Source organism: Salmo salar, chromosome ssa24, assembly GCF_905237065.1.
Source record: "Salmo salar chromosome ssa24, Ssal_v3.1, whole genome shotgun sequence".
Classification (NCBI taxonomy): Eukaryota; Metazoa; Chordata; class Actinopteri; order Salmoniformes; family Salmonidae; genus Salmo; species Salmo salar.
This window is the reverse complement of record NC_059465.1, coordinates 18,574,460-18,600,078: the sequence shown is the minus strand read 5'-3', so window position 1 is coordinate 18,600,078 and position 25,619 is coordinate 18,574,460. Positions and strand designations below refer to the sequence as shown.

General features: G+C 43.6%; 1 protein-coding gene across 3 annotated transcripts in view; it reads right to left on the bottom strand.

Annotated features, from left to right (window-relative positions):
- LOC106585320 (tetratricopeptide repeat protein 28) overlaps positions 1 to 25,619 on the bottom strand; it is a 442,041-nt gene that overhangs the window by 133,181 nt on the left and 283,241 nt on the right. For all 3 annotated transcript variants that reach the window (XM_045706963.1, XM_045706964.1, XM_045706965.1), the window contains one exon: positions 24,972 to 25,479. In XM_045706963.1, the coding sequence (XP_045562919.1) occupies positions 24,972 to 25,479 (508 nt within the window). The remainder of the gene's footprint in view (positions 1 to 24,971; positions 25,480 to 25,619) is intronic.

Genomic DNA, 25,619 nt, shown 5'->3' with positions numbered 1-25,619 from the left:
CAACAAGCAGAGACAGGTAAACAGGTACTAGTGATATAGTAGTACCTGGAACCCACAACAAGCAGAGACAGGTAAACAGGTACTAGTGATATATGTAGTACCTGGAACCCACAACAAGCAGAGACAGGTAAACAGGTACTAGTGATATAGTAGTACCTGGAACCCACAACAAGCAGAGACAGGTAAACAGGTACTAGTGATATAGTAGTACCTGGAACCCACAACAAGCAGAGACAGGTAAACAGGTACTAGTGATATAGTAGTACCTGGAACCCACAACAAGCAGAGACAGGTAAACAGGTACTAGTGATATAGTAGTACCTGGAACCCACAACAAGCAGAGACAGGTAAACAGGTACTAGTGATATAGTAGTACCTGGAACCCACAACAAGCAGAGACAGGTAAACAGGTACTAGTGATATAGTAGTACCTGGAACCCACAACAAGCAGAGACAGGTAAACAGGTACTAGTGATATAGTAGTACCTGGAACCCACAACAAGCAGAGACAGGTAAACAGGTACTAGTGATATAGTAGTACCTGGAACCCACAACAAGCAGAGACAGGTAAACAGGTACTAGTGATATAGTAGTACCTGGAACCCACAACAAGCAGAGACAGGTAAACAGGTACTAGTGATATAGTAGTACCTGGAACCCACAACAAGCAGAGACAGGTAAACAGGTACTAGTGATATAGTAGTACCTGGAACCCACAACAAGCAGAGACAGGTAAACAGGTACTAGTGATATAGTAGTACCTGGAACCCACAACAAGCAGAGACAGGTAAACAGGTACTAGTGATATAGTAGTACCTGGAACCCACAACAAGCAGAGACAGGTAAACAGGTACTAGTGATATAGTAGTACCTGGAACCCACAACAAGCAGAGACAGGTAAACAGGTACTAGTGATATAGTAGTACCTGGAACCCACAACAAGCAGAGACAGGTAAACAGGTACTAGTGATATAGTAGTACCTGGAACCCACAACAAGCAGAGACAGGTAAACAGGTACTAGTGATATAGTAGTACCTGGAACCCACAACAAGCAGAGACAGGTAAACAGGTACTAGTGATATAGTAGTACCTGGAACCCACAACAAGCAGAGACAGGTAAACAGGTACTAGTGATATAGTAGTACCTGGAACCCAAAACAAGCAGAGACAGGTAAACAGGTACTAGTGATATAGTAGTACCTGGAACCCACAACAAGCAGAGACAGGTAAACAGGTACTAGTGATATAGTAGTACCTGGAACCCACAACAAGCAGAGACAGGTAAACAGGTACTAGTGATATAGTAGTACCTGGAACCCACAACAAGCAGAGACAGGTAAACAGGTACTAGTGATATAGTAGTACCTGGAACCCACAACAAGCAGAGACAGGTAAACAGGTACTAGTGAAATAGTAGTACCTGGAACCCACAACAAGCAGAGACAGGTAAACAGGTACTAGTGATATAGTAGTACCTGGAACCCACAACAAGCAGAGACAGGTAAACAGGTACTAGTGATATAGTAGTACCTGGAACCCACAACAAGCAGAGACAGGTAAACAGACGTACTAGTGATATAGTAGTACCTGGAACCCACAACAAGCAGAGACAGGTAAACAGGTACTAGTGATATAGTAGTACCTGGAACCCACAACAAGCAGAGACAGGTAAACAGGTACTAGTGATATAGTAGTACCTGGAACCCACAACAAGCAGAGACAGGTAAACAGGTACTAGTGATATAGTAGTACCTGGAACCCACAACAAGCAGAGACAGGTAAACAGGTACTAGTGATATAGTAGTACCTGGAACCCACAACAAGCAGAGACAGGTAAACAGGTACTAGTGATATAGTAGTACCTGGAACCCACAACAAGCAGAGACAGGTAAACAGGTACTAGTGATATAGTAGTACCTGGAACCCACAACAAGCAGAGACAGGTAAACAGGTACTAGTGATATAGTAGTACCTGGAACCCACAACAAGCAGAGACAGGTAAACAGGTACTAGTGATATAGTAGTACCTGGAACCCACAACAAGCAGAGACAGGTAAACAGGTACTAGTGATATAGCAGTACCTGGAACCCACAACAAGCAGAGACAGGTAAACAGGTACTAGTGATATAGTAGTACCTGGAACCCACAACAAGCAGAGACAGGTAAACAGGTACTAGTGATATAGTAGTACCTGGAACCCACAACAAGCAGAGACAGGTAAACAGGTACTAGTGATATAGTAGTACCTGGAACCCACAACAAGCAGAGACAGGTAAACAGACTTACTAGTGATATAGTAGTACCTGGAAACCACAACAAGCAGAGACAGGTAAACAGGTACTAGTGATATAGTAGTACCTGGAACCCACAACAAGCAGAGACAGGTAAACAGGTACTAGTGATATAGTAGTACCTGGAACCCACAACAAGCAGAGACAGGTAAACAGGTACTAGTGATATAGTAGTACCTGGAACCCACAACAAGCAGAGACAGGTAAACAGACTTACTAGTGATATAGTAGTACCTGGAACCCACAACAAGCAGAGACAGGTAAACAGGTACTAGTGATATAGTAGTACCTGGAACCCACAACAAGCAGAGACAGGTAAACAGGTACTAGTGATATAGTAGTACCTGGAACCCACAACAAGCAGAGACAGGTAAACAGGTACTAGTGATATAGTAGTACCTGGAACCCACAACAAGCAGAGACAGGTAAACAGGTACTAGTGATATAGTAGTACCTGGAACCCACAACAAGCAGAGACAGGTAAACAGGTACTAGTGATATACTGTAGTACCTGGAACCCACAACAAGCAGAGACAGGTAAACAGGTACTAGTGATATAGTAGTACCTGGAACCCACAACAAGCAGAGACAGGTAAACAGGTACTAGTGATATAGTAGTACCTGGAACCCACAACAAGCAGAGACATGTAAACAGGTACTAGTGATATAGTAGTACCTGGAACCCACAACAAGCATAGAAAGGTAAACAGGTACTAGTGATATAGTAGTACCTGGAACCCACAACAAGCAGAGACAGGTAAACAGGTACTAGTGATATAGTAGTACCTGGAACCCACAACAAGCAGAGACAGGTAAACAGGTACTAGTGATATAGTAGTACCTGGAACCCACAACAAGCAGAGACAGGTAAACAGGTACTAGTGATATAGTAGTACCTGGAACCCACAACAAGCAGAGACAGGTAAACAGGTACTAGTGATATACTGTAGTAATACCTGGAACCCAAAACAAGCAGAGACAGGTAAACAGAGTACTAGTGATATAGTAGTACCTGGAACCCACAACAAGCAGAGACAGGTAAACAGGTACTAGTGATATTGTAGTACCTGGAACCCACAACAAGCAGAGACAGGTAAACAGGTACTAGTGATATAGTAGTACCTGGAACCCACAACAAGCAGAGACAGGTAAACAGGTACTAGTGATATAGTAGTACCTGGAACCCACAACAAGCAGAGACAGGTAAACAGGTACTAGTGATATAGTAGTACCTGGAACCCACAACAAGCAGAGACAGGTAAACAGACTTACTAGTGATATAGTAGTACCTGGAACCCACAACAAGCAGAGGCAGGTAAACAGGTACTAGTGATATAGTAGTACCTGGAACCCACAACAAGCAGAGACAGGTAAACAGGTACTAGTGATATAGTAGTACCTGGAACCCACAACAAGCAGAGACAGGTAAACAGGTACTAGTGATATAGTAGTAATACCTGGAACCCACAACAAGCAGAGACAGGTAAACAGGTACTAGTGATATAGTAGTACCTGGAACCCACAACAAGCAGAGACAGGTAAACAGGTACTAGTGATATAGTAGTACCTGGAACCCACAACAAGCAGAGACAGGTAAACAGGTACTAGTGATATACTGTAGTATACCTGGAACCCACAACAAGCAGAGACAGGTAAACAGGTACTAGTGATATAGTAGTACCTGGAACCCACAACAAGCAGAGACAGGTAAACAACGTACTAGTGATATAGTAGTACCTGGAACCCACAACAAGCAGAGACAGGTAAACAGGTACTAGTGATATAGCAGTACCTGGAACCCACAACAAGCAGAGACAGGTAAACAGACTTACTAGTGATATAGTAGTACCTGGAACCCACAACAAGCAGAGAAAGGTAAACAGACTTACTAGTGATATAGTAGTACCTGGAACCCACAAAAAGCAGAGACAGGTAAACAGGTACTAGTGATATAGTAGTACCTGGAACCCAAAACAAGCAGAGACAGGTAAACAGGTACTAGTGATATAGTAGTACCTGGAACCCACAACAAGCAGAGACAGGTAAACAGACGTACTAGTGATATAGTAGTACCTGGAACCCACAACAAGCAGAGACAGGTAAACAGGTACTAGTGAAATAGTAGTACCTGGAACCCACAACAAGCAGAGACAGGTAAACAAGTACTAGTGATATACTGTAGTAATACCTGGAACCCAAAACAAGCAGAGACAGGTAAACAGACTTACTAGTGATAAAGTAGTACCTGGAACCCACAACAAGCATAGACAGGTAAACAGGTACTAGTGATATAGTAGTACCTGGAACGCACAACAAGCATAGAAAGGTAAACAGGTACTAGTGATATAGTAGTACCTGGAACCCACAACAAGCAGAGACAGGTAAACAGGTACTAGTGATATAGTAGTAATACCTGGAACCCACAACAAGCAGAGACAGGTAAACAGGTACTAGTGATATAGTAGTACCTGGAACCCAAAACAAGCAGAGACAGGTAAACAGGTACTAGTGAAATAGTAGTACCTGGAACCCACAACAAGCAGAGACAGGTAAACAGGTACTAGTGATATAGTAGTACCTGGAACCCACAACAAGCAGAGACAGGTAAATATGTACTAGTGATATAGTAGGACCTGGAACCCAAAACAAGCAGAGACAGGTAAACAGGTACTAGTGAAATAGTAGTACCTGGAACCCACAACAAGCAGAGACAGGTAAACAGGTACTAGTGATATAGTAGTACCTGGAACCCACAACAAGCAGAGACAGGTAAACAGGTACTAGTGATATAGTAGTACCTGGAACCCACAACAAGCAGAGACAGGTAAAAAGGTACTAGTGATATAGTAGTACCTGGAACCCACAACAAGCAGAGACAGGTAAACAGGTACTAGTGATATAGCAGTACCTGGAACCCACAACAAGCAGACACAGGTAAACAGGTACTAGTGATATAGTAGTACCTGGAACCCACAACAAGCAGAGACAGGTAAACAGGTACTAGTGATATAGTAGTACCTGGAACCCACAACAAGCAGAGACAGGTAAACAGACTTACTAGTGATATAGTAGTACCTGGAAACCACAACAAGCAGAGACAGGTAAACAGGTACTAGTGATATAGTAGTACCTGGAACCCACAACAAGCAGAGACAGGTAAACAGGTACTAGTGATATAGTAGTACCTGGAACCCACAACAAGCAGAGACAGGTAAACAGGTACTAGTGATATAGTAGTACCTGGAACCCACAACAAGCAGAGACAGGTAAACAGACTTACTAGTGATATAGTAGTACCTGGAACCCACAAAAAGCAGAGACAGGTAAACAGGTACTAGTGATATCGTAGTACCTGGAACCCACAACAAGCAGAGACAGGTAAACAGGTACTAGTGATATAGTAGTACCTGGAACCCACAACAAGCAGAGACAGGTAAACAGGTACTAGTGATATAGTAGTACCTGGAACCCACAACAAGCAGAGACAGGTAAACAGCGTACTAGTGATATAGTAGTACCTGGAACCCACAACAAGCAGAGACAGGTAAACAGGTACTAGTGATATACTGTAGTAATACCTGGAACCCACAACAAGCAGATACAGGTAAACAGGTACTAGTGATATAGTAGTACCTGGAACCCACAACAAGCAGAGACAGGTAAACAGGTACTAGTGATATAGTAGTACCTGGAACCCACAACAAGCAGAGACATGTAAACAGGTACTAGTGATATAGTAGTACCTGGAACCCACAACAAGCATAGAAAGGTAAACAGGTACTAGTGATATAGTAGTACCTGGAACCCACAACAAGCAGAGACAGGTAAACAGGTACTAGTGATATAGTAGTACCTGGAACCCACAACAAGCAGAGACAGGTAAACAGGTACTAGTGATATAGTAGTACCTGGAACCCACAACAAGCAGAGACAGGTAAACAGGTACTAGTGATATAGTAGTACCTGGAACCCACAACAAGCAGAGACAGGTAAACAGGTACTAGTGATATAGTAGTACCTGGAACCCACAACAAGCAGAGACAGGTAAACAGACTTACTAGTGATATAGTGGTACCTGGAACCCACAACAAGCAGAGACAGGTAAACAGGTACTAGTGATATAGTAGTACCTGGAACCCACAACAAGCAGAGACAGGTAAACAGGTACTAGTGATATAGTAGTACCTGGAACCCACAACAAGCAGAGACAGGTAAACAGGTACTAGTGATATAGTAGTACCTGGAACCCACAACAAGCAGAGACAGGTAAACAGGTACTAGTGATATAGTAGTACCTGGAACCCACAACAAGCAGAGACAGGTAAACAGGTACTAGTGATATTGTAGTACCTGGAACCCACAACAAGCAGCGACAGGTAAACAGGTACTAGTGATATAGTAGTACCTGGAACCCACAACAAGCAGAGACAGGTAAACAGGTACTAGTGATATAGTAGTACCTGGAACCCACAACAAGCAGAGACAGGTAAACAGGTACTAGTGATATAGTAGTACCTGGAACCCACAACAAGCAGAGACAGGTAAACAGGTACTAGCGAAATAGTAGTACCTGGAACCCACAACAAGCAGAGACAGGTAAACAGGTACTAGTGATATAGTAGTACCTGGAACCCACAACAAGCAGAGACAGGTAAACAAGTACTAGTGATATACTGTAGTAATACCTGGAACCCAAAACAAGCAGAGACAGGTAAACAGACGTACTAGTGATATAGTAGTACCTGGAACCCACAACAAGCAGAGACAGGTAAACAGGTACTAGTGATATAGTAGTACCTGGAACCCACAACAAGCAGAGACAGGTAAACAGGTACTAGTGATATAGTAGTACCTGGAACCCACAACAAGCAGAGACAGGTAAACAGGTACTAGTGATATAGTAGTACCTGGAACCCACAACAAGCAGAGACAGGTAAACAGGTACTAGTGATATAGTAGTACCTGGAACCCAAAACAAGCAGAGACAGGTAAACAGGTACTAGTGATATAGTAGTACCTGGAACCCACAACAAGCAGAGACAGGTAAACAGGTACTAGTGATATAGTAGTACCTGGAACCCACAACAAGCAGAGACAGGTAAATACGTACTAGTGATATAGTAGGACCTGGAACCCAAAACAAGCAGAGACAGGTAAACAGGTACTAGTGAAATAGTAGTACCTGGAACCCACAACAAGCAGAGACAGGTAAACAGGTACTAGTGATATAGTAGTACCTGGAACCCACAACAAGCAGAGACAGGTAAATACGTACTAGTGATATAGTAGTACCTGGAACCCACAACAAGCAGAGACAGGTAAACAGGTACTAGTGATATAGTAGTACCTGGAACCCACAACAAGCAGAGACAGGTAAACAGGTACTAGTGATATAGCAGTACCTGGAACCCACAACAAGCAGAGACAGGTAAACAGGTACTAGTGATATAGTAGTACCTGGAACCCACAACAAGCAGAGACAGGTAAACAGGTACTAGTGATATAGTAGTACCTGGAACCCACAACAAGCAGAGACAGGTAAACAGACTTACTAGTGATATAGTAGTACCTGGAAACCACAACAAGCAGAGACAGGTAAACAGGTACTAGTGATATAGTAGTACCTGGAACCCACAACAAGCAGAGACAGGTAAACAGGTACTAGTGATATAGTAGTACCTGGAACCCACAACAAGCAGAGACAGGTAAACAGGTACTAGTGATATAGTAGTACCTGGAACCCACAACAAGCAGAGACAGGTAAACAGACTTACTAGTGATATAGTAGTACCTGGAACCCACAACAAGCAGAGACAGGTAAACAGGTACTAGTGATATAGTAGTACCTGGAACCCACAACAAGCAGAGACAGGTAAACAGGTACTAGTGATATAGTAGTACCTGGAACCCACAACAAGCAGAGACAGGTAAACAGGTACTAGTGATATAGTAGTACCTGGAACCCACAACAAGCAGAGACAGGTAAACAGGTACTAGTGATATAGTAGTACCTGGAACCCACAACAAGCAGAGACAGGTAAACAGGTACTAGTGATATACGTAGATACCTGGAACCCACAACAAGCAGAGACAGGTAAACAGGTACTAGTGATATAGTAGTACCTGGAACCCAAAACAAGCAGAGACAGGTAAACAGGTACTAGTGATATAGTAGTACCTGGAACCCACAACAAGCAGAGACATGTAAACAGGTACTAGTGATATAGTAGTACCTGGAACCCACAACAAGCATAGAAAGGTAAACAGGTACTAGTGATATAGTAGTACCTGGAACCCACAACAAGCAGAGACAGGTAAACAGGTACTAGTGATATAGTAGTACCTGGAACCCACAACAAGCAGAGACAGGTAAACAGGTACTAGTGATATAGTAGTACCTGGAACCCACAACAAGCAGAGACAGGTAAACAGGTACTAGTGATATAGTAGTACCTGGAACCCACAACAAGCAGAGACAGGTAAACAAGTACTAGTGATATACTGTAGTAATACCTGGAACCCAAAACAAGCAGAGACAGGTAAACAGACTTACTAGTGATATAGTAGTACCTGGAACCCACAACAAGCAGAGACAGGTAAACAGGTACTAGTGATATAGTAGTACCTGGAACCCACAACAAGCAGAGACAGGTAAACAGGTACTAGTGATATAGTAGTACCTGGAACCCACAACAAGCAGAGACAGGTAAACAGGTACTAGTGATATAGTAGTACCTGGAACCCACAACAAGCAGAGACAGGTAAACAGGTACTAGTGATATAGTAGTACCTGGAACCCACAACAAGCAGAGACAGGTAAACAGTTACTAGTGATATAGTAGTACCTGGAACCCACAACAAGCAGAGACAGGTAAACAGGTACTAGTGATATAGTAGTACCTGGAACCCACAACAAGCAGAGACAGGTAAACAGGTACTAGTGATATAGTAGTACCTGGAACCCACAACAAGCAGAGACAGGTAAACAGGTACTAGTGATATACTGTAGTACCTGGAACCCACAACAAGCAGAGACAGGTAAACAGGTACTAGTGATATAGTAGTACCTGGAACCCACAACAAGCAGAGACAGGTAAACAGGTACTAGTGATATAGTAGTACCTGGAACCCACAACAAGCAGAGACAGGTAAACAGGTACTAGTAATATACTGTAGTAATACCTGGAACCCACAACAAGCAGAGACAGGTAAACAGGTACTAGTGATATAGTAGTACCTGGAACCCACAACAAGCAGAGACAGGTAAACATACTTACTAGTGATATAGTAGTACCTGGAACCCACAACAAGCAGAGACAGGTAAACAGACTTACTAGTGATATAGCAGTACCTGGAACCCACAACAAGCAGAGACAGGTAAACAGACTTACTAGTGATATAGTAGTACCTGGAACCCACAACAAGCAGAGAAAGGTAAACAGACTTACTAGTGATATAGTAGTACCTGGAACCCACAAAAAGCAGAGACAGGTAAACAGGTACTAGTGATATAGTAGTACCTGGAACCCACAACAAGCAGAGACAGGTAAACAGGTACTAGTGATATAGTAGTACCTGGAACCCACAACAAGCAGAGACAGGTAAACAGGTACTAGTGAAATAGTAGTACCTGGAACCCACAACAAGCAGAGACAGGTAAACAGGTACTAGTGATATAGTAGTACCTGGAACCCACAACAAGCAGAGACAGGTAAACAAGTACTAGTGATATACTGTAGTAATACCTGGAACCCAAAACAAGCAGAGACAGGTAAACAGACTTACTAGTGATAAAATAGTACCTGGAACCCACAACAAGCATAGACAGGTAAACAGGTACTAGTGATATAGTAGTACCTGGAACCCACAACAAGCAGAGACAGGTAAACAGGTACTAGTGATATAGTAGTACCTGGAACCCACAACAAGCAGAGACAGGTAAACAGGTACTAGTGATATAGTAGTAATACCTGGAACCCACAACAAGCAGAGACAGGTAAACAGGTACTAGTGATATAGTAGTACCTGGAACCCAAAACAAGCAGAGACAGGTAAACAGGTACTAGTGATATAGTAGTACCTGGAACCCACAACAAGCAGAGACAGGTAAACAGGTACTAGTGATATAGTAGTACCTGGAACCCACAACAAGCAGAGACAGGTAAAAACGTACTAGTGATATAGTAGGACCTGGAACCCAAAACAAGCAGAGACAGGTAAACAGGTACTAGTGAAATAGTAGTACCTGGAACCCACAACAAGCAGAGACAGGTAAACAGGTACTAGTGATATAGTAGTACCTGGAACCCACAACAAGCAGAGACAGGTAAATACGTACTAGTGATATAGTAGTACCTGGAACCCACAACAAGCAGAGACAGGTAAAAAGGTACTAGTGATATAGTAGTACCTGGAACCCACAACAAGCAGAGACAGGTAAACAGGTACTAGTGATATAGCAGTACCTGGAACCCACAACAAGCAGACACAGGTAAACAGGTACTAGTGATATAGTAGTACCTGGAACCCACAACAAGCAGAGACAGGTAAACAGGTACTAGTGATATAGTAGTACCTGGAACCCACAACAAGCAGAGACAGGTAAACAGACTTACTAGTGATATAGTAGTACCTGGAAACCACAACAAGCAGAGACAGGTAAACAGGTACTAGTGATATAGTAGTACCTGGAACCCACAACAAGCAGAGACAGGTAAACAGGTACTAGTGATATAGTAGTACCTGGAACCCACAACAAGCAGAGACAGGTAAACAGGTACTAGTGATATAGTAGTACCTGGAACCCACAACAAGCAGAGACAGGTAAACAGACGTACTAGTGATATAGTAGTACCTGGAACCCACAAAAAGCAGAGACAGGTAAACAGGTACTAGTGATATAGTAGTACCTGGAACCCACAACAAGCAGAGACAGGTAAACAGGTACTAGTGATATAGTAGTACCTGGAACCCACAACAAGCAGAGACAGGTAAACAGGTACTAGTGATATAGTAGTACCTGGAACCCACAACAAGCAGAGACAGGTAAACAGGTACTAGTGATATAGTAGTACCTGGAACCCACAACAAGCAGAGACAGGTAAACAGGTACTAGTGAATACTTAGTAGTACCTGGAACCCACAACAAGCAGAGACAGGTAAACAGGTACTAGTGATATAGTAGTACCTGGAACCCACAACAAGCAGAGACAGGTAAACAGGTACTAGTGATATAGTAGTACCTGGAACCCACAACAAGCAGAGACAGGTAAACAGGTACTAGTGATATAGTAGTACCTGGAACCCACAACAAGCATAGAAAGGTAAACAGGTACTAGTGATATAGTAGTACCTGGAACCCACAAAAAGCAGAGACAGGTAAACAGGTACTAGTGATATAGTAGTACCTGGAACCCACAACAAGCAGAGACAGGTAAACAGGTACTAGTGAAATAGTAGTACCTGGAACCCACAACAAGCAGAGACAGGTAAACAGGTACTAGTGATATAGTAGTACCTGGAACCCACAACAAGCAGAGACAGGTAAACAAGTACTAGTGATATACTGTAGTAATACCTGGAACCCAAAACAAGCAGAGACAGGTAAACAGGTACTAGTGATATACTGTAGTAATACCTGGAACCCACAACAAGCAGAGACAGGTAAACAGGTACTAGTGATATAGTAGTACCTGGAACCCACAACAAGCAGAGACAGGTAAACAAGTACTAGTGATATACTGTAGTAATACCTGGAACCCAAAACAAGCAGAGACAGGTAAACAGACTTACTAGTGATATAGTAGTACCTGGAACCCACAACAAGCAGAGACAGGTAAACAGGTACTAGTGATATAGTAGTACCTGGAACCCACAACAAGCAGAGACAGGTAAACAGACGTACTAGTGATATAGTAGTACCTGGAACCCACAACAAGCAGAGACAGGTAAACAGGTACTAGTGATATAGTAGTACCTGGAACCCACAACAAGCAGAGACAGGTAAACAGGTACTAGTGATATAGTAGTAATACCTGGAACCCACAACAAGCAGAGACAGGTAAACAGGTACTAGTGATATAGTAGTACCTGGAACCCACAACAAGCAGAGACAGGTAAACAGGTACTAGTGATATAGTAGTACCTGGAACCCACAACAAGCAGAGACAGGTAAACAGGTACTAGTGATATAGTAGTACCTGGAACCCACAACAAGCAGAGACAGGTAAACAGAGTACTAGTGATATAGTAGTACCTGGAACCCACAACAAGCAGAGGCAGGTAAACAGGTAGTAGTGATATAGTAGTACCTGGAACCCACAACAAGCAGAGACAGGTAAACAGGTACTAGTGATATAGTAGTACCTGGAACCCACAACAAGCAGAGACAGGTAAACAGGTACTAGTGATATAGTAGTAATACCTGGAACCCACAACAAGCAGAGACAGGTAAACAGGTACTAGTGATATAGTAGTACCTGGAACCCACAACAAGCAGAGACAGGTAAACAGGTACTAGTGATATAGTAGTACCTGGAACCCACAACAAGCAGAGACAGGTAAACAGGTACTAGTGATATAGTAGTACCTGGAACCCACAACAAGCAGAGACAGGTAAACAGGTACTAGTGATATAGTAGTAAATGGAACCCAAAACAAGCAGAGACAGGTAAACAGGTACTAGTGATATAGTAGTACCTGGAACCCACAACAAGCAGAGACAGGTAAACAGGTACTAGTGGTATAGTAGTACCTGGAACCCACAACAAGCAGAGACAGGTAAACAGGTACTAGTGATATAGTAGTACCTGGAACCCACAACAAGCAGAGACAGGTAAACAGGTACTAGTGATATAGTAGTACCTGGAACCCACAACAAGCAGAGACAGGTAAACAGGTACTAGTGATATAGTAGTACCTGGAACCCACAACAATCAGAGACAGGTAAACAGACTTACTAGTGATATAGTAGTACCTGGAACCCACAACAAGAAGAGATAGGTAAAAAGGTACTAGTGATATAGTAGTACCTGGAACCCACAACAAGCAGAGACAGGTAAACAGGTACTAGTGATATAGTAGTACCTGGAACCCACAACAAGCAGAGACAGGAAAACAGGTACTAGTGATATAGTAGTACCTGGAACCCACAACAAGCAGAGACAGGTAAACAGGTACTAGTGATATAGTAGTACCTGGAACCCACAACAAGCAGAGACAGGTAAACAGGTACTAGTGATATAGTAGTACCTGGAACCCACAACAAGCAGAGACAGGTAAACAGATTTACTAGTGATATAGTAGTACCTGGAACCCACAACAAGCAGAGACTGGTAAACAGGTACTAGTGATATAGTAGTACCTGGAACCCACAACAAGCAGAGACAGGTAAATAGGTACTAGTGATATAGTAGTACCTGGAACCCACAACAAGAAGAGACAGGTAAACAGACTTACTAGTGATATAGCAGTACCTGGAACCCACAACAAGCGGAGACAGGTAAACAGACTTACTAGTGATATAGTAGTACCTGGAACCCACAACAAGCAGAGACAGGTAAACAGGTACTAGTGATATAGTAGTACCTGGAACCCACAACAAGCAGAGACAGGTAAACAGGTACTAGTGATATAGTAGTACCTGGAACCCACAACAAGCAGAGACAGGTAAACAGGTACTAGTGATATAGTAGTACCTGGAACCCACAACAAGCAGAGACAGGTAAACAGGTACTAGTGATATAGTAGTACCTGGAACCCACAACAAGCAGAGACAGGTAAACAGGTACTAGTGATATAGTAGTAATACCTGGAACCCACAACAAGCAGAGACAGGTAAACAGGTACTAGTGATATAGTAGTACCTGGAACCCACAACAAGCAGAGACAGGTAAACAGACTTACTAGTGATATAGTAGTACCTGGAACCCACAACAAGCAGAGACAGGTAAACAGACTAACTAGTGATATAGTGGTACCTGGAACCCACAACAAGTAGAGACAGGTAAACAGGTACTAGTGATATAGTAGTACCTGGAACCCACAACAAGCAGAGACAGGTAAACAGGTACTAGTGATATAGTAGTACCTGGAACCCACAACAAGCAGAGACAGGTAAACAGGTACTAGTGATATAGTAGTTACCTGGAACCCACAACAAGCAGAGACAGGTAAACAGGTACTAGTGATATAGTAGTACCTGGAACCCACAACAAGCAGAGACAGGTAAACAGGTACTAGTGATATAGTAGTACCTGGAACCCACAACAAGCAGAGACAGGTAAACAGGTACTAGTGATATAGTAGTACCTGGAACCCAAAACAAGCAGAGACAGGTAAACAGGTACTAGTGATATAGTAGTACCTGGAACCCACAACAAGCAGAGACAGGTAAACAGGTACTAGTGATATAGTAGTACCTGGAACCCACAACAAGCAGAGACAGGTAAACAGGTACTAGTGATATAGTAGTACCTGGAACCCACAACAAGCAGAGACAGGTAAACAGGTACTAGTGATATAGTAGTACCTGGAACCCACAACAAGCAGAGACAGGTAAACTAGTACTAGTGATATAGTAGTACCTGGAACCCACAACAAGCAGAGACAGGTAAACAGGTACTAGTGATATAGTAGTACCTGGAACCCACAACAAGCAGAGACAGGTAAACAGGTACTAGTGATATAGTAGTACCTGGAACCCACAACAAGCAGAGACAGGTAAACAGGTACTAGTGATATAGTAGTACCTGGAACCCACAACAAGCAGAGACAGGTAAACAGGTACTAGTGATATAGTAGTACCTGGAACCCACAACAAGCAGAGACAGGTAAACAGACGTACTAGTGATATAGTAGTACCTGGAACCCACAACAAGCAGAGACAGGTAAACAGGTACTAGTGATATAGTAGTACCTGGAACCCACAACAAGCAGAGACAGGTAAACAGGTACTAGTGATATAGTAGTACCTGGAACCCACAACAAGCAGAGACAGGTAAACAGGTACTAGTGATATAGTAGTACCTGGAACCCACAACAAGCAGAGACAGGTAAACAGGTACTAGTGATATAGTAGTACCTGGAACCCACAACAAGCAGAGACAGGTAAACAGGTACTAGTGATATAGTAGTACCTGGAACCCACAACAAGCAGAGACAGGTAAACAGGTACTAGTGATATAGTAGTACCTGGAACCCACAACAAGCAGAGACAGGTAAACAGGTACTAGTGATATAGTAGTACCTGGAACCCACAACAAGCAGAGACAGGTAAACAGAGTACTAGTGATATAGTAGTACCTGGAACCCACAACAAGCAGAGACAGGTAAACAGGTACTAGTGATATAGTAGTACCTGGAACCCACAACAAGCAGAGACAGGTAAACAGGTACTAGTGATATAGTAGTACCTGGAACCCACAACAAGCAGAGACAGGTAAACAGGTACTAGTGATATAGTAGTACCTGGAACCCACAACAAGCAGAGACAGGTAAACAGGTACTAGTGATATAGTAGTACCTGGAACCCACAACAAGCAGAGACAGGTAAACAGGTACTAGTGATATAGTAGTACCTGGAACCCACAACAAGCAGAGACAGGTAAACAGGTACTAGTGATATAGTAGTACCTGGAACCCACAACAAGCAGAGACAGGTAAACAGGTACTAGTGATATAGTAGTACCTGGAACCCACAACAAGCAGAGACAGGTAAACAGGTACTAGTGATATACTGTAGTAATACCTGGAACCCACAACAAGCAGAGACAGGTAAACAGGTACTAGTGATATAGTAGTACCTGGAACCCACAACAAGCAGAGACAGGTAAACAGGTACTAGTGATATAGTAGTACCTGGAACCCACAACAAGCAGAGAAAGGTAAACAGGTACTAGTGATATAGTAGTACCTGGAACCCACAACAAGCAGAGACAGGTAAACAGGTACTAGTGATATAGTAGTACCTGGAACCCACAACAAGCAGAGACAGGTAAACAGGTACTAGTGATATAGTAGTACCTGGAACCCACAACAAGCAGAGACAGGTAAACAGGTACTAGTGATATAGTAGTACCTGGAACCCACAACAAGCAGAGACAGGTAAACAGGTACTAGTGATATAGTAGTACCTGGAACCCACAACAAGCAGAGACAGGTAAACAGGTACTAGAGGTATAGTAGTACCTGGAACCCACAACAAGCAGAGACAGGTAAACAGGTACTAGTGATATAGTAGTACCTGGAACCCACAACAAGCAGAGACAGGTAAACAGGTACTAGTGATATAGTAGTACCTGGAACCCACAACAAGCAGAGACAGGTAAACAGGTACTAGTGATATAGTAGTACCTGGAACCCACAACAAGCAGAGACAGGTAAACAGACTTACTAGTGATATAGTAGTACCTGGAACCCACAACAAGCAGAGACAGGTAAACAGGTACTAGTGATATAGTAGTACCTGGAACCCACAACAAGCAGAGACAGGTAAACAGGTACTAGTGATATAGTAGTACCTGGAACCCACAACAAGCAGAGACAGGTAAACAGGTACTAGTGATATAGTAGTACCTGGAACCCACAACAAGCAGAGACAGGTAAACAGGTACTAGTGATATAGTAGTACCTGGAACCCACAACAAGCAGAGACAGGTAAACAGGTACTAGTGATATAGTAGTACCTGGAACCCACAACAAGCAGAGACAGGTAAACAGGTACTAGTGATATAGTAGTACCTGGAACCCACAACAAGCAGAGACAGGTAAACAGGTACTAGTGATATAGTAGTACCTGGAACCCACAACAAGCAGAGACAGGTAAACAGGTACTAGTGATATAGTAGTACCTGGAACCCACAACAAGCAGAGACAGGTAAACAGGTACTAGTGATATAGTAGTACCTGGAACCCACAACAAGCAGAGACAGGTAAACAGACGTACTAGTGATAGTAGTAGTACCTGGAACCCACAACAAGCAGAGACAGGTAAACAGACTTACTAGTGATATAGTAGTACCTGGAACCCACAACAAGCAGAGACAGGTAAACAGGTACTAGTGATATAGTAGTACCTGGAACCCACAACAAGCAGAGACAGGTAAACAGACTTACTAGTGATATAGTAGTACCTGGAACCCACAACAAGCAGAGACAGGTAAACAGACTTACTAGTGATATAGTAGTACCTGGAACCCACAACAAGCAGAGACAGGTAAACAGGTACTAGTGATATAGTAGTACCTGGAACCCACAACAAGCAGAGACAGGTAAACAGGTACTAGTGATATAGTAGTACCTGGAACCCACAACAAGCAGAGACAGGTAAACAGGTACTAGTGATATAGTAGTACCTGGAACCCACAACAAGCAGAGACAGGTAAACAGGTACTAGTGATATAGTAGTACCTGGAACCCACAACAAGCAGAGACAGGTAAACAGGTACTAGTGATATAGTAGTACCTGGAACCCACAACAAGCAGAGACAGGTAAACAGGTACTAGTGATATAGTAGTACCTGGAACCCACAACAAGCAGAGACAGGTAAACAGGTACTAGTGATATAGTAGTACCTGGAACCCACAACAAGCAGAGACAGGTAAACAGGTACTAGTGATATAGTAGTACCTGGAACCCACAACAAGCAGAGACAGGTAAACAGACTTACTAGTGATATAGTAGTACCTGGAACCCACAACAAGCAGAGACAGGTAAACAGACTTACTAGTGATATAGTAGTACCTGGAACCCACAACAAGCAGAGACAGGTAAACAGGTACTAGTGATATAGTAGTACCTGGAACCCACAACAAGCAGAGACAGGTAAACAGGTACTAGTGATATAGTAGTACCTGGAACCCACAACAAGAAGAGACAGGTAAACAGACTTACTAGTGATATAGCAGTACCTGGAACCCACAACAAGCAGAGACAGGTAAACAGACTTACTAGTGATATAGTAGTACCTGGAACCCACAACAAGCAGAGACAGGTAAACAGGTACTAGTGATATAGTAGTACCTGGAACCCACAACAAGCAGAGACAGGTAAACAGGTACTAGTGATATAGTAGTACCTGGAACCCACAACAAGCAGAGACAGGTAAACAGGTACTAGTGATATAGTAGTACCTGGAACCCACAACAAGCAGAGACAGGTAAACAGGTACTAGTGATATAGTAGTACCTGGAACCCACAACAAGCAGAGACAGGTAAACAGGTACTAGTGATATAGTAGTACCTGGAACCCACAACAAGCAGAGACAGGTAAACAGGTACTAGTGATATAGTAGTACCTGGAACCCACAACAAGCAGAGACAGGTAAACAGGTACTAGTGATATAGTAGTACCTGGAACCCACAACAAGCAGAGACAGGTAAACAGGTACTAGTGATATAGTAGTACCTGGAACCCACAACAAGCAGAGACAGGTAAACAGGTACTAGTGATATAGTAGTACCTGGAACCCACAACAAGCAGAGACAGGTAAACAGGTACTAGTGATATAGTAGTACCTGGAACCCACAACAAGCAGAGACAGGTAAACAGGTACTAGTGATATAGTAGTACCTGGAACCCAAAACAAGCAGAGACAGGTAAACAGGTACTAGTGATATAGTAGTACCTGGAACCCACAACAAGCAGAGACAGGTAAACAGGTACTAGTGATATAGTAGTACCTGGAACCCACAACAAGCAGAGACAGGTAAACAGGTACTAGTGATATAGTAGTACCTGGAACCCACAACAAGCAGAGACAGGTAAACAGGTACTAGTGATATAGTAGTACCTGGAACCCACAACAAGCAGAGACAGGTAAACAGGTACTAGTGATATAGTAGTACCTGGAACCCACAACAAGCAGAGACAGGTAAACAGACGTACTAGTGATATAGTAGTACCTGGAACCCACAACAAGCAGAGACAGGTAAACAGGCTTACTAGTGATATAGTAGTACCTGGAACCCACAACAAGCAGAGACAGGTAAACAGACGTACTAGTGATATAGTAGTACCTGGAACCCACAACAAGCAGAGACAGGTAAACAGACGTACTAGTGATATAGTAGTACCTGGAACCCACAACAAGCAGAGACAGGTAAACAGACTTACTAGTGATATAGTAGTACCTGGAACCCACAACAAGCAGAGACAGGTAAACAGGTACTAGTGATATAGTAGTACCTGGAACCCACAACAAGCAGAGACAGGTAAACAGGTACTAGTGATATAGTAGTACCTGGAACCCACAACAAGCAGAGACAGGTAAACAGGTACTAGTGATATAGTAGTACCTGGAACCCACAACAAGCAGAGACAGGTAAACAGGTACTAGTGATATAGTAGTACCTGGAACCCACAACAAGCAGAGACAGGTAAACAGGTACTAGTGATATAGTAGTACCTGGAACCCACAACAAGCAGAGACAGGTAAACAGGTACTAGTGATATAGTAGTACCTGGAACCCACAACAAGCAGAGACAGGTAAACAGGTACTAGTGATATAGTAGTACCTGGAACCCACAACAAGCAGAGACAGGTAAACAGGTACTAGTGATATAGTAGTACCTGGAACCCACAACAAGCAGAGACAGGTAAACAGGTACTAGTGATATAGTAGTACCTGGAACCCACAACAAGCAGAGACAGGTAAACAGGTACTAGTGATATAGTAGTACCTGGAACCCACAACAAGCAGAGACAGGTAAACAGGTACTAGTGATATAGTAGTACCTGGAACCCACAACAAGCAGAGACAGGTAAACAGGTACTAGTGATATAGTAGTACCTGGAACCCACAACAAGCAGAGACAGGTAAACAGGTACTAGTGATATAGTAGTACCTGGAACCCACAACAAGCAGAGACAGGTAAACAGGTACTAGTGATATAGTAGTACCTGGAACCCACAACAAGCAGAGACAGGTAAACAGGTACTAGTGATATAGTAGTACCTGGAACCCACAACAAGCAGAGACAGGTAAACAGGTACTAGTGATATAGTAGTACCTGGAACCCACAACAAGCAGAGACAGGTAAACAGGTACTAGTGATATAGTAGTACCTGGAACCCACAACAAGCAGAGACAGGTAAACAGGTACTAGTGATATAGTAGTACCTGGAACCCACAACAAGCAGAGACAGGTAAACAGACGTACTAGTGATATATGTAGTAGTACCTGGAACCCACAACAAGCAGAGACAGGTAAACAGACTTACTAGTGATATAGTAGTACCTGGAACCCACAACAAGCAGAGACAGGTAAACAGACTTACTAGTGATATAGTAGTACCTGGAACCCACAACAAGCAGAGACAGGTAAACAGACTTACTAGTGATATAGTAGTACCTGGAACCCACAACAAGCAGAGACAGGTAAACAGACGTACTAGTGATATAGTAGTACCTGGAACCCACAACAAGCAGAGACAGGTAAACAGGTACTAGTGATATAGTAGTACCTGGAATCCACAACAAGCAGAGACAGGTAAACAGGTACTAGTGATATAGTAGTACCTGGAACCCACAACAAGCAGAGACAGGTAAACAGGTACTAGTGATATAGTAGTACCTGGAACCCACAACAAGCAGAGACAGGTAAACAGACTTACTAGTGATAGTAGTAGTACCTGGAACCCACAACAAGCAGAGACAGGTAAACAGAGTACTAGTGATATAGTAGTACCTGGAACCCACAACAAGCAGAGACAGGTAAACAGACTTACTAGTGATATAGTAGTACCTGGAACCCACAACAAGCAGAGACAGGTAAACAGACTTACTAGTGATATAGTAGTACCTGGAACCCACAACAAGCAGAGACAGGTAAACAGACTTACTAGTGATATAGTAGTACCTGGAACCCACAACAAGCAGAGACAGGTAAACAGACTTACTAGTGATATAGTAGTACCTGGAACCCACAACAAGCAGAGACAGGTAAACAGACGTACTAGTGATATAGTAGTACCTGGAACCCACAACAAGCAGAGACAGGTAAACAGAGTACTAGTGATATAGTAGTACCTGGAACCCACAACAAGCAGAGACAGGTAAACAGAGTACTAGTGATATAGTAGTACCTGGAACCCACAACAAGCAGAGACAGGTAAACAGGTACTAGTGATATAGTAGTACCTGGAACCCACAACAAGCAGAGACAGGTAAACAGGTACTAGTGATATAGTAGTACCTGGAACCCACAACAAGCAGAGACAGGTAAACAGGTACTAGTGATATAGTAGTACCTGGAACCCACAACAAGCAGAGACAGGTAAACAGGTACTAGTGATATAGTAGTACCTGGAACCCACAACAAGCAGAGACAGGTAAACAGGTACTAGTGATATAGTAGTACCTGGAACCCACAACAAGCAGAGACAGGTAAACAGGTACTAGTGATATAGTAGTACCTGGAACCCACAACAAGCAGAGACAGGTAAACAGGTACTAGTGATATAGTAGTACCTGGAACCCACAACAAGCAGAGACAGGTAAACAGGTACTAGTGATATAGTAGTACCTGGAACCCACAACAAGCAGAGACAGGTAAACAGGTACTAGTGATATAGTAGTACCTGGAACCCACAACAAGCAGAGACAGGTAAACAGGTACTAGTGATATAGTAGTACCTGGAACCCACAACAAGCAGAGACAGGTAAACAGGTACTAGTGATATAGTAGTACCTGGAACCCACAACAAGCAGAGACAGGTAAACAGGTACTAGTGATATAGTAGTACCTGGAACCCACAACAAGCATAGACAGGAAAACAGACTTACTAGTGATATACTGTAGTAGTACATGGAACCCACAACAAGCAGAGACAGGTAAACAGACTTACTAGTGATATACGGTAGTAGTACCTGGAACCCACAACAAGCAGAGACAGGTAAACAGACTTACTAGTGATATAGTAGTACCTGGAACCCACAACAAGCAGAGACAGGTAAACAGACTTACTAGTGATATAGTAGTACCTGGAACCCACAACAAGCAGAGACAGGTAAACAGACTTACTAGTGATATAGTAGTACCTGGAACCCACAACAAGCAGAGACAGGTAAACAGGTACTAGTGATATAGTAGTACCTGGAACCCACAACAAGCAGAGACAGGTAAACAGGTACTAGTGATATAGTAGTACCTGGAACCCACAACAAGCAGAGACAGGTAAACAGGTACTAGTGATATAGTAGTACCTGGAACCCACAACAAGCAGAGACAGGTAAACAGACTTACTAGTGATATAGTAGTACCTGGAACCCACAACAAGCAGAGACAGGTAAACAGGTACTAGTGATATAGTAGTACCTGGAACCCACAACAAGCAGAGACAGGTAAACAGGTACTAGTGATATAGTAGTACCTGGAACCCACAACAAGCAGAGACAGGTAAACAGGTACTAGTGATATAGTAGTACCTGGAACCCACAACAAGCAGAGACAGGTAAACAGGTACTAGTGATATAGTAGTACCTGGAACCCACAACAAGCAGAGACAGGTAAACAGGTACTAGTGATATGTAGTAGTACCTGGAACCCACAACAAGCAGAGACAGGTAAACAGACTTACTAGTGATATAGTAGTACCTGGAACCCACAACAAGCAGAGACAGGTAAACAGACTTACTAGTGATATAGTAGTACCTGGAACCCACAACAAGCAGAGACAGGTAAACAGACTTACTAGTGATATAGTAGTACCTGGAACCCACAACAAGCAGAGACAGGTAAACAGGTACTAGTGATATAGTAGTACCTGGAACCCACAACAAGCAGAGACAGGTAAACAGGTACTAGTGATATAGTAGTACCTGGAACCCACAACAAGCAGAGACAGGTAAACAGGTACTAGAGGTATAGTAGTACCTGGAACCCACAACAAGCAGAGACAGGTAAACAGGTACTAGTGATATAGTAGTACCTGGAACCCACAACAAGCAGAGACAGGTAAACAGGTACTAGTGATATAGTAGTACCTGGAACCCACAACAAGCAGAGACAGGTAAACAGGTACTAGTGATATAGTAGTACCTGGAACCCACAACAAGCAGAGACAGGTAAACAGGTACTAGTGATATAGTAGTACCTGGAACCCACAACAAGCAGAGACAGGTAAACAGGTACTAGTGATATAGTAGTACCTGGAACCCACAACAAACAGAGACAGGTAAACAGGTACTAGTGATATAGTAGTACCTGGAACCCACAACAAGCAGAGACAGGTAAACCGGTACTAGTGATATAGTAGTACCTGGAACCCACAACAAGCAGAGACAGGTAAACAGGTACTAGTGATATAGTAGTACCTGGAACCCACAACAAGCAGAGACAGGTAAACAGGTACTAGTGATATAGTAGTACCTGGAACCCACAACAAGCATAGACAGGAAAACAGACTTACTAGTGATATACTGTAGTAGTACATGGAACCCACAACAAGCAGAGACAGGTAAACAGACTTACTAGTGATAACGGTAGTAGTACCTGGAACCCACAACAAGCAGAGACAGGTAAACAGACTTACTAGTGATATAGTAGTACCTGGAACCCACAACAAGCAGAGACAGGTAAACAGACTTACTAGTGATATAGTAGTACCTGGAACCCACAACAAGCAGAGACAGGTAAACAGGTACTAGTGATATAGTAGTACCTGGAACCCACAACAAGCAGAGACAGGTAAACAGGTACTAGTGATATAGTAGTACCTGGAACCCACAACAAGCAGAGACAGGTAAACAGACGTACTAGTGATATAGTAGTACCTGGAACCCACAACAAGCAGAGACAGGTAAACAGACGTACTAGTGATATAGTAGTACCTGGAACCCACAACAAGCAGAGACAGGTAAACAGACTTACTAGTGATATAGTAGTACCTGGAACCCACAACAAGCAGAGACAGGTAAACAGACGTACTAGTGATATAGTAGTACCTGGAACCCACAACAAGCAGAGACAGGTAAACAGACTTACTAGTGATATAGTAGTACCTGGAACCCACAACAAGCAGAGGAAAAAGAAGGAGCAGAGAATAACAACATGAGTGGAATGCGGATATCACCCCACCATCAAAGTCTGCTATTTGGCACAGTCGGTGCTAAAATACAGAGAGAATACTGATGCTGCCTCCACCTCCACGCATTCTGTCTCTCACTGGCAAACCATGACCTCTACACTGCTATTCTGGCCTGTTCCCATCACATCCTGCCAAGCTCCTTGTGAGGAAGCATCCCGGCTCTTCTGCAGGTCAGTGACCTGGGTAAAACCCCACACTGCCAGGCTGGAGCAAACACACAGCCAACCTCCCTCAACATGCCTGGGACCGCCTTCCTTCTACCATCTACCAGACTAACTTTCTAAAAACAAGGTGGTTCCTCATCCTGTAGGATGGACGGGGCCAAAAGGAGGAACTCACATGCTCATCAGAAAAGGGAAGCCCACAACATGAGGGACTGCGCTGTACATTGACCTCAAATGCCAGGGACAGGCCTAGAGGCCAATCTAAGGGGAAGCATAATAACACTGTACTAAACTAGAAATATTCTTTGTTAGCCATGTTTGAAAATAAACCCAAAAATTAAGTTGTTATAGATAGATATGATGCTATCCCCAGTCGAGTCTCCCAACCCACCCACCACAGACTACCCCTCTGTGTTGTTACGTACCCAGGTTGGAGGAGGCTCTTCCCTCTGCAGCCCTGTCCTTCAGGCCCTCAGCGATGGCCAGCTGCTGTTGGTGGTACTGCTTGGCTCTCTCCAGGTCCTGCATGCAGCGTGCAGCGTGCCCCAGTCCAGCGTACGCCCTCATCTCTATAGGCTGCTCCTCCAGCTCCTGGGCCAGCTCCAGCACATGGGTGTGGTAGGACATGGCCTTGTCAAAGTTACGGTGGTAGTGATAGGCACTGCCCAGGTTGCTGTAGGCACGGGCCTCCTCCCTCTTGCTGGTCAGGGCCTTGGCGATGCCCAGGTGCTGCTCGTGACATTGGACAGCGTTTTCAAAGTCGCCCATGGCAATGTAGACAGCGCCCATGTTGCCCAGCTCTCGTGCCTCCGACAGCTGGTCCTTGGACTGCTTGGCCAGTAGGACACACTGCTTGTGGCTGGCCAGGGCATTAGGGTAGTCCCCGATGGCTGTGTACACATGACCCAGGCTGCTCAGGGCCATAGAGGCTGCCTGGAGGCACAGAGAGAACACAGGCACACAAACATCAGGCAAGTAATTAAGGTCACATAGTAAAAACACTAAAGCTTCGTGAAATTGACCCACATTTAACTGAGTTGGTTGCTTTTGCATCTCAAACACCCTTCTCCATC